The sequence below is a fragment of the Centropristis striata genome, chromosome 14 (genome assembly GCF_030273125.1).
Source record: "Centropristis striata isolate RG_2023a ecotype Rhode Island chromosome 14, C.striata_1.0, whole genome shotgun sequence".
NCBI classification, from domain to species: domain Eukaryota; kingdom Metazoa; phylum Chordata; class Actinopteri; order Perciformes; family Serranidae; genus Centropristis; species Centropristis striata.
In genome coordinates, this window is record NC_081530.1 from 15,325,635 (window position 1) to 15,339,382 (window position 13,748).

Below are 13,748 nucleotides of genomic sequence, written 5' to 3' on the forward strand. Positions count from 1 at the left end.
ATAACTCCATGTTTATGCATCTGGAATATTTCAGGAATGTGTCGCATGCAGGCATATTACAGAGAAAAGAAGCACAACATAAAGTGAACATGACATTTTGTAAACAATACATGACTAGTCTATGGACCCTGCTTTATTTTACAGTAGTGCAAAGCATCGTCACAGTACACACATCTTCATAAGGCTATAAGACTGCCACTTTGTTTATACTGTAGGCTCACAGATTGCAAGCAACAAATCACCGTAAGTCATTGAAGAAATAAATAAGGGCGGACAAATTAGTAGAGGTCAATAATTTAACCGTTAACAGACAGTTTGCATTTACGGGAGAGTAAATGCAAGAACACAAGAAAATTGTGGCCTTGTTGGGACCACACAGGAAAATGTACATAAAGGTGAAGAAACAAAAGAAAACAGATTTTTTTGACGCACATGCTACAGTGACACCGATATACGCACACCAGAGGGGCGTACTACGACGCCAGTTCAAGTTCAAGCCTTGGCTGGTTGGACAAAACCTAAAACCCTAATCAGAGATAATGTGCATCATGATGGGGTTTATCAGCTTTCTTTCTTAACAATTTTGTCTTCGGGAACTATGAATGTATACTACCTGCAATTTTATGGTGGGCTTCTTTTATAGCTAGCATGAGCAAACAGCCAGAGAACACTACAAATATATTCAGTAGTTCAGTAAGGGCATACAGAATTCTTGCTTAGATTTCAGCCCAAAACTCTGCTCTATAGCAGAACAAAAGAGCCACCTGACATTGAAAACAAAACATATTTTGCCCATTAATGTTGCTTCGTAGTATACCCCACTGTTCTCTGATTCCCTCCTCTTTGGTTTGGAGTCCCGTTCTATGAAGCCAGCTCCATAGGCCCCTCCTCCTCGCCATCTGCCCGGTTAGCACGTATCTCCATTAGGGTACGAGCGAAGCGCCCCCAATCATCGGTGTGAGCCATGGACAGCTGTAGGAAACATGAAAGGAACAGGTGATATGGTATAAGCTAATTTTATTAAATAAAATGCTTAAAAATGGGAGAAATGGGTCTATTATAGTCTGTTGATGCATGGTAGTATAGTTTGTCCAAAAATAGCGGAAAAAACGCCATATTATGGGATGTCCAAAAATTACCCCCTCAAAACGGTTGCACAGTTGGTAGCGCTCTCGCCTCACAGCTAGAAGGTCCTGGGTTCGATTCCCGCCAAGATGCTGTGGGCGTTACCGACACCGACCAGCCCCACAGGCACTGAAAGGGCCTTTCTGTGTGGAGTTTGCATGTTTCTGTGGGACCTCCCACAAAAACATGCATTGATCCTGGTTGCTATAGTGCCTCCCTCTGGTTGGTCAGGCCGCCTGATGGGAGGGGGAGAGGAACCGGTGGGAGTAACGTGATCCTCCCACGCGCTACGTCCTACCGGGGAAACTCCCCCTGTCAGGTGACAAGAAGCGGTCTACTAACTCCTCATGTCATGGAGGAAGCATGAGCAGTTCAGGGCTCTCCCCAGACTGACAAGGTGGTGCCCAGGATCATAATATAGGCAACTGGGTGATAAGTGAAATGGGTTACAAAATCGTGCGATAAAAAAAAAAAAGGTCAAATTTTAAAATGCCTAAAAATGCTGTTGATATATATTAGAGCATAATATGGCCAGAAAAACCAACATATTATAGGATGTCCAAAAACGGAAAAAAGTTGTTCATTTTTGTCAAAAATTGTCAAATTTTAAAATACATACATAACAATGTTTAAAATAGGTCAGTTATAGTCTGCTGACAGATATTAGAGCATAATATGGCCAGAAAAACACCATATTTTGGGATGTCCAAAAATGACCCCCTCAAAAAAGTCATACTATAGACCAATTTGGAGTCTACGTCATGGCTACGTCACTAGATGTTGTGTGCGCAGACTGGTTACAGAAACAAAGGAAAACAGTTATAATCTATATAAATAATAAGGAAACAGAGAAAAACAGATGAGTTTCATGGGTAATGATGTCTTGGTTCCATTGGACGCCAGAAGAGAAAAAGTTTTTTTTTTTAAACTGACATCCATTCATATTAATTACATTTGTCAAAGACGCCCTTTGAAGCTAGATAGAGATGTTTATGGTCGCAAGCCATTAAACAGATGGACTGGACCGCTGAAATCATCCAAAATTCTCCTATACACATATTATTAATTACATATGTGATTGTCTAGAGATATTGTTGACTTCAAATTCCTGCTCTAATGTAGCTGATCATCAAAGGTTGCAGCCGCTCTGCTTTTAAATATTGAGCTGTGTGTCTGTATGAAATACACCATAAAAATAGCAATGCTCGCCAGACATCATAGTGGGAACAATCACAAATCCTATGACTTCCTGTGTGGCCCTCAATCACATGTAACTCAGTCATTAAGCCCCTGTGCTAAAGGAAATGGTGCAAAATTTGGACTCATCCTCTGGGGACAATGAATGTATGTAGAGAAAATCCTCAAATAGTTTTTGAGGTATTTCAGTCTGCATCAAACTGCTCGACAGCCGTCCCTGAAAGACTCATTAGAGGTGCACTAGCCATAGGGCTAACACAGGATGTCAGACTGAATGTTCTTTAAGTGTGGAGCTTGAGTCGTACACTGTGGGAGTCAGAATGAGTGGGACAGAAGCCGCGGCTGCCACCCAAGCTGTCTGTAACCGCTTTGCATGGCCAAGCTGTAATTAAACAGGAACCAGGAGGAGGGAGGCAGCCATTTTGAACCCCCCAACCCCCCACAGAGCTGGGCTGGCCGCAGCAGGGGGCTCCGCCAGAACATCATGTATATAGTGCGTGAGTGACTTCAGCATTAGCTGCATTTTTTAACAGACTCCAAGAAGCTCAAGTGTCAAAGAAACACTGTGGGATTTAGTGTTGTCAGGCTTTAAAAAGCAGCGGGTCCAAAACATTTTCATGTCATGAAGCAGCATTAAGCCACTAACCCTGATCTGCTGCAGTTTTTCCTATGGCAGCCATCACAAAGAATTTTGTTTTACGATTTCGACTTTCCATACAGAGCACAACCAGTAGAGAACAAATCAAAACAGTCCTGATCCCTGCTGATAAATGACCTAAAGCCAGTTTGTACTGAGTAAAATAATACTGAAATAAAAGTATTTGGTATTTTGCTTTCCTGGAACCACCTCAGAAGTTGCTGGCATGTCTTTTTTCACATGCTGTTCCTAGTTTTAGCTATATGGGGGGAGTTTACCCCCATCATCACCACCACATACACACTCCTCTTTGGAGTAATAAAAACCTTTCAACCCCGCTCACTTTTATTGATGACTCTTCGTTACCATCAACCCAGCATGGAGGCCACCAGCTCAGCCGAGCCCTCTCTCCAGCTCACCACACAACAAAAAGATGCTAAAATTAGCCCGGCGGCTAGGCAAACGCGCCCTCACATGGGGATCCTAACCAGAGCCTTCCAAACATGAGAGAACATACAGGCACAGGCAGGGTGGTTGGCCGCTTTGTGGTGATGGCAAAGTCATGTGGAGGCCGTTTTACAAGGACACGAAAGAGGGAGGGAAAGAAAAAAAAATCCAACACATACATTCATGGCAATGCTGACAGTTGGGTAAACATACAGAGCTAAAAGACCTAAAATGATCAGTTGTGGTGCATGTGGAGGTTTTACTGAGAAAAAAGCACTTATTTCTACTCTTCTAGTGCATGACTTTCAACAAAGTCAGTGGACATGAAACACAACAAGACAACAGTATGTACTCTAAAACTTAGTAAATGCAAGTATCTATTTTTAAAATCATGATTCAGTTACAATTGCACACACAATTTTACTATTTCCAGCACTTTTTCCCACCACATGACAGTTTATTTTGGTAGAATCAGGAGAGAGGGAGGTATTACCAATGAGTTGTAACTGATGTTATATTTAGCATGACCAGCACCTCTAATTTCAGGCACTAAAATATCTCAATCTACTGTAGTACAACTTCATTTCAACGCTGCAATAAATTTTGGTCATTGTAGTTCAATCATGCTTTTGGCACCTAGGGTGTAATTAAATCTTTGATTGTTTGAAAACTAAACCCGCGAGAACCGCCAGCTCTGTGCATCGCAGCACTCACAGTGAATGCAATAACAATGTACTCAGCAGCCTTTTTTTTTTACTGAGCAGGCTGCCAAAATATTAGCATCGTATGAGAAACACCCGAGTACAACATTTAAAATGTCCCGATTACTATTCTGTAATGATTCCAGAGGTGGAAACAAGTCATTGTTACACAAGTAAGTCTCAAGTCTCGAAGTCAAAAGTCAAAAGGCTTAAATCCAAGTAAAATAATGAGTCACTAGTGTTAAAGTCCAAGAGTCCAAGAGTCATGAGACTCAAATCCAAACCTCTAAGTTCGACTATACCTAAAAAAAAAAAGTTCTTACTCTGCCTTTATTATCAAAAAGATCAAATAGTATCAAAAATATTCTATCATCCACTTTAAAATGACATGATTATTATGATCTGTACCTCTCCAGTATCATAGATCCAGACTCGGCCTTCTGAGTCGCCCACAGCCACCTCCTTCCCCCCTGAGGACCAGCGGACCCTGTTAAGGGCCGAAGCGCCCTCAATGGTCACACTGGCAGTAGGTACCTGGTGGATGACAAATCTTATTAACAAATCTTAAATATTACATTTTTGTATCAGTATTATAAACTTCTCAACCTCTACATATAAATCATAAGATTAAGATTTCCTTTATTAGTCCCACAACGGGGACATTTCAAGAATTACAGCAGCAAAGTGGAGAGCAAAAAACAAAAAATGGTAAACAGCAGAATAAACTAGAAATATAAGAGAATAAACAAGTAAAACATATAAATATTAACAATTTACAGTATAAACAAGTACAAATATAAAAAGTAATAACAATTAAAACAAACAAACAAAAACCTTTATGTACAACATTATATATAATGTAGACAGAGTAAGCAGTTGGATATGGTCCATAGAATATTGCATAGATAAAAAATAGAAATATAATACCTTTATTTATATAGCACCTTTAAAAACAGTGTTCACAGAGTGCTTTGACAGAACAAGCATGAATAAAACTCATGCAAAAATAAGTCTAAACGGTCACTGTGGAGTTACGAATAGTATGTTGATCATGGTATGTATGAACAATAATATATTTTAAAAATGATATCAGAGTATGTCCAAAAATTCAAAAACGCCATAGTTTCGTATGTTGAAAAATGTCAAAAAAGGTAATTGTGTAATTGGTCCAAAAATGCCTAAAAACGCTTTAGAATAGCATGCTGGTCATGGTAATAGTATAGTTCCTCAAAAAATATTTAAAAAAAAAAACATATTAGAGTATGTCCAAAATTACAAAAAAAACCCCATACTATAGTATGTCATAGTGTACTTTGTCCAAAAATGCCTAGAAATGCTTTAGAACAGTCTGTTAATCATGGTAATGTATAGTTTGTCTAAAACCTCTACATATAGATCACATGATAATTAGATGTTTACATGTAAACTGTGATGCATAATAAACAACAAGTTGAGACAGGAAAGTGGTGAGAACGATCAGAGCTCAGTCCTGTCTGGGAGTCAGAGGACTACAGCATGTTGTGCTCTTTGGAAATAAATTAAAATACTATGTGAGCCTCTAATGAGGCACATAAACCTTAAAAAACCCTACAACACATCCATAAAAACAACACCACCTCCAGACTGCCGCCTGCAGGCGAACAGTGTTAAAACTGTTTTGTTTTCTTGGTTACAGCTGCTGTTTAAGTTTGTTTGACATTCTATATGTTCCTCGTTGATGAATATAGCCTGCTGAGTATGAGTGAGTGAGTTTGTTAGATACAAAGCAATTACATTAAAAAAAATCCAAACAATTAAATTCCTTCCATTTGCAAACATAGAATAAATATTCACATTTACACCACGTCTCTTGAGTCCTTATTTCTGTTTTATTTAATGACCCTAATTGCAGTTTAAGCTATTCCTCTTAATGTTTATTGGAAACTGGGAGCATTATGCCATTATAGTCTAATTTACAGAACAAGTTTACTACACTGAGAGCACAACTTTATCCAAATACTCAGGAGGTTAGACAAGCATAGCTGTCAAATTTACAACTCCTCATTCAAATGTGGACACACACAGAGCTCTTTACTGTAGAATAACTGCACTCATGTTTGCAGTTGTGGGTGAGCTGTTGCTCTTTTTTAGTAAACAGCGGTGCTCATGTTGCACCTTTAAAAACCTAAAAACCATCTGCAGCGCTTCCATAAACTGTTCCCGACATGTGGCAGGCGAGTCTGACACATGTCACCAGTGGAGACAGAGGCCTTGGCATCATGTCGCCTCACACACCGAGCTTCTGCGTATTTAAAGCAGCGCTAACCACAGACTGACTGCCATTAGCCTGCTAGCTTCCACCGCTCCGCCCGAGTGGATCTGAACTGAGCGCTTTAAATTGGCTGTATATGTCTGTGTGCGTGTGCTGGAAATGAGAACCAGGCGCGCCGCACTGCTCCGTTATGTGTGTTTTTAATATGATGGCAACAATGGACGTCTGTTGCTATTAGGCTGACTGTGTACGAGCGAGCGTGTGTGCATGCGTTTGGTACATCCGTTTGTGTGTGCGCCCGAGCAAATGTTTCTCATAAAGAACATTGTTAGTCGAGTTAGGCCGTCGATAATGAACTCTTCCTCTTTCTGTGAAAGGCCGCTGTTGAGGGAACCATGGGAAAATTGTCATCTGTGCTGCAGAGGGAACACTCTGCTGCAGAAGAGGGTCGGGGTTAAAACAAGAGGAGAGGACAGAGATTAGACGAGACAGATGAAACTGAGATGTAACAGAGAATCCTGGGAGATGAGATGTGAATTTTATATGTGGATGGTAAGAAGAGCCTGCTGGAAAATGAGAAGAAGAAGAGTGAAAGGGCATTATGAGAGAGGGAGGAGAGCATCTGTAGAGATGCAGACTTGTATTGAGGTTGAAGGCACTATGTGTGTTGTCTCCATGGAAACCAAGAGAGAAGGAGAATGGAGGATCCTTTTATCCGTACTTTTACCTGAGTGATCAAAGGTTTGGTACCCACTCTCATATCAGAGTTGCTAAGAAGTGTGTTTTTCAGGCTCAAGATATCTTTTCACTATAATAAAACTTTTTCTTCCTTAAAGGGATAGTTCCACATGTTCCATATTACTCTTCTTAATTTCTAAAATGTCAAACAATTCCTTTATTTAATAACTGCCAACAAATGTACATGATTTGTAGAAGAAAATAACTTACAAATAACCTAAAATTGCAACTGCAGGGTTGCATATATATTAATTATCATTATTTATTTATTACGTTATTTTTATATATTCTCATTACTGAAACATTGTATTATTTTATTTTTATTTTTAATTTAGTTATTTTTAAAATTTTATTTTCATTTTTTTTCTTGTATGCGTGTTAGATTATGCTCTGATTCTTGTCTTGTGTTTGTTTATTATGTTGGTGGTGGGTTTAAAAAAAATAAAATAAAAAAAAGAGAAATATTTCAAATGCAACTAGGCATCCCCTCCAAATTTAAGACCTGCCACGATTAAACATAAGAAATTTTAAAGATATTTTATGACCTTAAATCGAAAATATAATCTAAATTAAAACTTTTTAAGGATCTGCACAAACTCTGTGCTATTGTGAAAAACAGGTATGAAATGTATTTATCATAAATGTGTTATATTTTTTTGAGTATCTTATTTTGTATATAATTAAACTGAATAATAAGATGATATTTCCTTCGCTGGCCTTAAATGCTCTCTTCTGAAAATAAATCTTGCCCCACAGCACTGAGAAACTCAACCCCTGAACTTTCTCCTTTTATGATTTCCATCTCCAGCTTGGGACTGCGGACTGAGGGTTGCGTCTCTCTGCTCGTGGTCTCCTTCACATCTGTGCACTTCACTGATGGAACAGAGTGTGGGAGGCAGATGAGACGAGGTGGTGGGGTCCTGAGGTTGCCTGAACGTTGGACAGAGGTTGCAGGAATGTTAGCGGGACGTCTGGGAGTGGGAGCCGGGATGAGGACTTGTCACCCAGTTTGATTTAAAGCGAGGGCTGCGGGGAACGCCCACAGGGGAATCTTGAGTCGTGTGTGTGTGTAGGGAGGGATGTGGAGGGCTTGGTGGTGGTGGGGGGGTTGATGGGAGGGAAAAAGGCTTGGGTGTTTGGTTGTGCGGTTCGGGCAGGGGCCCAGCAACAGGCCCTGAGGACACCAAACACACACACGCACATCAACACATAAAGAGATGACACAGAAAACACACCCATAATGACCTATATTCACCCAGCGGTGCACACCATATACACACACCTCAGTGTCGTTGTTGAGGTTCCACAGGTCTAAGCGACCCATACCGTCCACGGCGGCGAAGATCGCAGGGTGCACAGGCGACCACATCACGTCATACACATAGTCAGCGTTGTCCTCAAACGAATACAGAGGCTTGTTGTGCTGAAAGAGAGAAAAAGAGGATATTTATGGAAGTGTGTATGGTGTGAAAAAGCACTTTGAAAAAAAAAAGAGAGAGTTAGGGATTATAGAAGATGACACATTGGAGATAGAAAGAAAGAAAGAGAGAGAGAGAGAGAGAGAGAGAGCGAGAGAGAGAGAGAGAGGGTGAAGGAATGGAGAGAGGGGGTGAGTGAGCTTCAGACAGAGTGGCGCTGCCTCAGCCTTGGGGCCTGTCTGGGTGCAGAGCCTAATTAAAAAGCCTAGCACATTCACACAGCACCATAAAACCGCTGGGAGAGATGAAAGGGAGGGCCCCTCCACAAGGTGTACTGTAACCTCAACACAACAGCTGTCTGAGAGAGAGAGAGAGAGAGAGAGAGAGAGAGAGAGAGAGAGAGAGAGAGAGAGAGAGATGGGAAAAGATGGAAATGGGAGGAAAAGGAGGGGTGGACAATGGATGGAGGATAGGATGTGTGTGAGAGTGTGTGCGTGTGTGTAGAGCCCCACCGACAGTGGATAAATAATTAGTGAAAACCAGTAACAAGACAGTAAAAAAAAAAAAAAAGAGCTGGTAACGATATATCAGCAGATATTATCTTTTAAATAAACAAAGATAATAAAAGGACTCTAAAGACGTACTGAGCGTGATGTTCTAGATTTAAAAAACAAACTTGTCAGTGCTCTCTGGTGGACAAACTATTTAATGGTTACACTGTCCTTCATTATCTTAAACATAACCTTGGCATTATTTTGTTGCTGTTTCTTGTTACTTATTTGGCAAATTAAACACAGACACTGATACATCTGTAGCATTGTTTCCTTTCATCTACTTTTATGTGCATTTTGAAATATCACATTGGAAAAGCTGAATGGGAAAATTTGATTAAATTTGATGAAAAATTGTGCAAAAAAAGTTTTTATGCACACTTGAGGTAATTTTTGCCTTTGTCAAAAAAGAGTTAAAATAAACTGATGTAATGACTCACATGAATTTTTGGGATAATATATTAATTTGTTTCCGGACAAAGTTACGCCAAGGTGTTTTGTTTCTGTTTGCAGCTTCTTCTTCTTCTTCTTCTACTCTGTTCCTATTCCAGTTTATAGCCATGCAGAGCCTATAGCCCCATCTTCTGACAAAACTACGCTTCAGCACAGATTATTTGTTTGAAACCAATCACCTTAATTAGCTTTCGTGACATTCTTCAAACTTAAAATTTGAGACAGAAACACAGCTTGTGATGATCAAACATCAGACGTTAATCCATCCAGCCAGTTTTTACTATTTGTGAAGTTATGGAGACCAACGGTCCTCAAAAGCAAAGCAAGATTTAAAAAAAAAGTCCTTGGAGGCAGGTTGAAATATTCCATTTATTAATTTGTTAATTAGTTAATTTTGGATATGCTCACACATTAGGGAGAGAATGCAGGGAGTAAAGATCTTTTGAAGAGTGCTAAAAACTGTGTGCACATTAATGTAGAAATACAGCTTTTGCAGCTTTTTATGCCTGGAACTTTGACCTCATGCCGCCCTGACTTTGTGAGCACAGCCAAAAGCTTGTGGCTACTGCTTGTGCTGCAATTAAAGATGGAGGATAAATCAAAGAAGTGTGGGAATACGGCTTAATACAAGTATGTGTGTATGTGTGTGTGTGTGTGTGTGTGTGTGTGTGTGCGCCCATCTCTCAAAGCGGCTGTTAGGATTCCAGAGGCTCACAAACTGCATTCCTGACAGGTAAAGTGGGAGGGGTGGAAGAGAGGAGACAGGTTGGCTGGAAGAGCAAATGAAAGAATGTAGTCTCTCTCCTCCTTCTCTCATTCCTTCTCTTTCTCTCCATCACCTTTACTCTCGCACACCACAGTTGTTCTGAAAGGCTGTGAGACCTGCAGACAGATAGCAGTGCACACACACACACACACACACACACACACACACACAAACACACACACACACACACACACAAACACAAACACAAACAAACAGAGCCGAGCCAATTTCAAGCCTCGATTGAACCTGTTTTCGAGCCGGCGGGGTGACAGCAGAGGTCATGTTTCTCCATCTCACAGTTTCAGCTTTCGATCAGCTGAGCGATTCCTGTTTATGTTCTCTCTTATCCTCTCCTTGTTTTAGTCCCTGTCCCCAATACTTTGTAAGTGCACTCTTTTACTCAATCTCTTGTATTTCACAGTACAAAATTGCATTTAAAATAATACTTTATTTTGATAATCTGCCTTGCTGAATAAAGCCACCTAATGAAATGTCATCTTAAATGTGTCCTGTTGGCCACATGCTTCAAGTAATGCATCACAATAGAGTTGAGATGAATAAAGTCCTATTATTCAAACGTAAACTACTGTTTAACTGTAGGCTGTCCATAATCTGCCTATCTTAAATAAGGTGATTTGGGTAAATAAACTGTGGCAACAAGTATTAAAACTAATCTTAAAATTAAGCTTAATCCTTGTGGCGCCGCATGTGAAGTAACTGGTTGTCATTATCCTTCCTGTGCCGAGGAGCCGTGAATCTTCTGACACGTTTGAACTGGAAAAGCATCACTGGTAGTTAACACCACAGTGCAATGCCAAGTTTAGAAAATACATTGATAGATGCAAGTAGATATCAGCTGGCCTGTGCTTTCTAAACAATTGTCTTTTTTTGTTGTGTTTGGCTTTGCAGCTAGGGCTGGGCGATAAATCGATATAAAGAAGATATCGATATATTTTTAAATGTGATATGGAATTAGACCGCATCGCATATATCGATATAGTACAACAAAAAAATTGTGCCCTTACTAGGGTTTGTCATATTTAGTTCTCTTGTAATGTTCGTTATTCTTTTCTCATATAAATATATTTATTTCAGAAAAAGATTTTGGTCCATATTGCCCAGCCCTATTTGCAGCTAGACCTACATCCTAAATGCTTTCTTGGGTCTTGAGGAGCTGCAGCATTTATTCATATACAAACTGATAACTATGCTGTTGATTTACTACAACCAGACAACTTTACTGCTAATTTCTTCTCTGCTCTGATCAGCAACAAATGTCTGCTCTGAACACATCCACTGTCAGTTTTTTTGGGCCTTTTTCAGTTTTATTTGACAGTGGCAGAGACACAGATGAAAGGGGGATACTCAAACCTGAGCCAACTGCTTGCAAGGACTCAGCCAATGCTACTGTTGTAACACCATGTTTCCAACCAAACATTTTTATATGAATTATCTAGCAAGAAAGAATTTGCACGGAAGTGACAAATCCAGCAATTCACCAGAGCTATCGAACACACTGCTGCATCTGTAGGGGAGATGCTGCTATAAATCAAGAGACCCGTGATTGGCATCTCTATCTCATCATCTTGCTTTACAGAAGAGTCTGCCCAGCAGCACCTTGTTTTCATGTTTGTTTTTTTTGGCATTGGAACCTTGTGTTCAGCTGGACACTATATTTTACCCAGCTGATGGCAGCGCACCAAATTCACTCTGTACTTGTTGCCAAATCGTTACATTGACTTTAAATTCCCATGATTGTAGAAACAAACGATTCTGCAAAATCCTCGCGGTCAGGCCTTTACAATCCCACTAACATACAACCTATAAGTGACTTTTAAGCACTACAATCACAAGCACTTTTACATTTGCTGGAGCCTGCGAGTCTTACAGAAACCTCTTATCACATGGACTTTCAGAGGGATCCAAACCACCTTATCTTTGCAGCAGCCAAAGTCGTATAATTTCCCAGCTTCCCTACTGGCTGCATCACAAACATCACACAAGCTTGATAGCTTCACACCAGATTTCATAACCACATACTGAGGGGACTGAGCTGTTGTCCTCAAACTAGTTGTTCCACAAAAAAGGTGCTGAAAAAGTACATAGCGCCAAAACCCTTAAAGGGATAGTTTGGATGGTTTGGAGTTGTATAAGGTACGTACTGATTACCTACTAAGACACTAAGTAAATCATTCAACCCCACTTCAATAAATCCAAATATCCCTTTAAGGGAAGATCAAGGAAACGGTCTTATTTTCAGCACCCAGACACTCGTTAACAATCACCTGAACTGACTGTGATGTCGGCCTTTAATTAACTTCTTAAGAGAGCAAAAGTGGAACGATTATGCTCCATCCAATCACTTAGTAGATGCTGGTTTTGGGGTCAAGAGAGCAAGCCGGTTCAAGTTATGCACAATCATAAACCCACTCCCAGCTGTCGCGACGTCTTCACACTCTGGCCGACTCCGAATGTTTTCACTAACCACAATATTTGCACCGCCGAGTGTAAAAACATCAGCAGACTTCTGTGGGACGGCCTTTCTGAACTGTGAGAGCAAACGTGAATGCAAAGAAAATTCACTGCAAATATATGTGTGTGTGTGTGTTAAAACAGTTGGGTTGAAGGCAAACCTCGGGGGGATTTTAGGTAAGCAAAGGCAGCTTGCTTAAGGTGCATGTGAGGCATGTGTGGTGTGTCTATATTTGCACACACACACACACACACACACACACATACACACACGTACACACACAGGCAGGTATGCCGGCTGCCCACACACAAATATGGGTTATGTGGGATAAGAGACAGACACACATTCCTGCGGTGCCCCTCAAAGGAAAGGGAATTCCCAAATCCTGAAAAATAACACACTCTTCTGATGAAAATCCGCAGAAATGTTTTAATATGTGTCACGGGACCCTTTGCACAAGACTTATGGACTAGCTGCATGCAAACATGAGCTAAAATTCATCAGAGTGCTTTACTGCCTGTCAAAGCCAAGTATGAAAGCTGTAACTAGATCTCGCGTAAAGCTGAAGATATTATGCAATATGCATTATGTATTTTCTCATAGTGAATACGTCTCTTTTGGATTGTTGGCTGTTTGATGCCCTGCTCATGTTGATCCCTCTGTCCTTCAATATTAGCATAACCTCCACTACAAACCTTTAAAAAATCTTTAAAATCCTCTTGCTCCTTTTCCCTTCACTCTTCTATCTATTTTCCTCTCTCTTCCTTCTTTCTTCCTATGTCTATAGTTTGCATCGCCTGGACAAAGTTGTGATATCTTATTTTACTGCCCCATTACCTTTTATCCTTTCCACTAAGGCAGACTTTATTCTTAACTTCCAACCTCCTTTAACATCCTACTTTCTACTTCCACTTTCCCTATTTCAACCTCCCTCATTTACATGAATTTAGCAATGACATATCTCATCTTATAATCCTGAATTCCCTCTCAT

General features: G+C 40.2%; 1 protein-coding gene across 6 annotated transcripts in view; it reads right to left on the bottom strand.

The window, feature by feature from the left end:
• Positions 1-281: 281 nt before the first annotated feature.
• The window catches only part of LOC131984763 (cytoplasmic dynein 1 intermediate chain 1), a 61,658-nt gene continuing 48,191 nt past the window's right edge, over positions 282-13,748 (bottom strand). For all 6 annotated transcript variants that reach the window (XM_059349709.1, XM_059349708.1, XM_059349704.1 and 3 more), the window contains 3 exons: positions 8,379-8,519; positions 4,516-4,641; positions 282-972 (listed from right to left, as the gene is read on the bottom strand). In XM_059349709.1, coding sequence (XP_059205692.1) covers positions 862-972; positions 4,516-4,641; positions 8,379-8,519 — 378 coding nt within the window. In that variant the 3' untranslated portion in view covers positions 282-861. The remainder of the gene's footprint in view (positions 973-4,515; positions 4,642-8,378; positions 8,520-13,748) is intronic.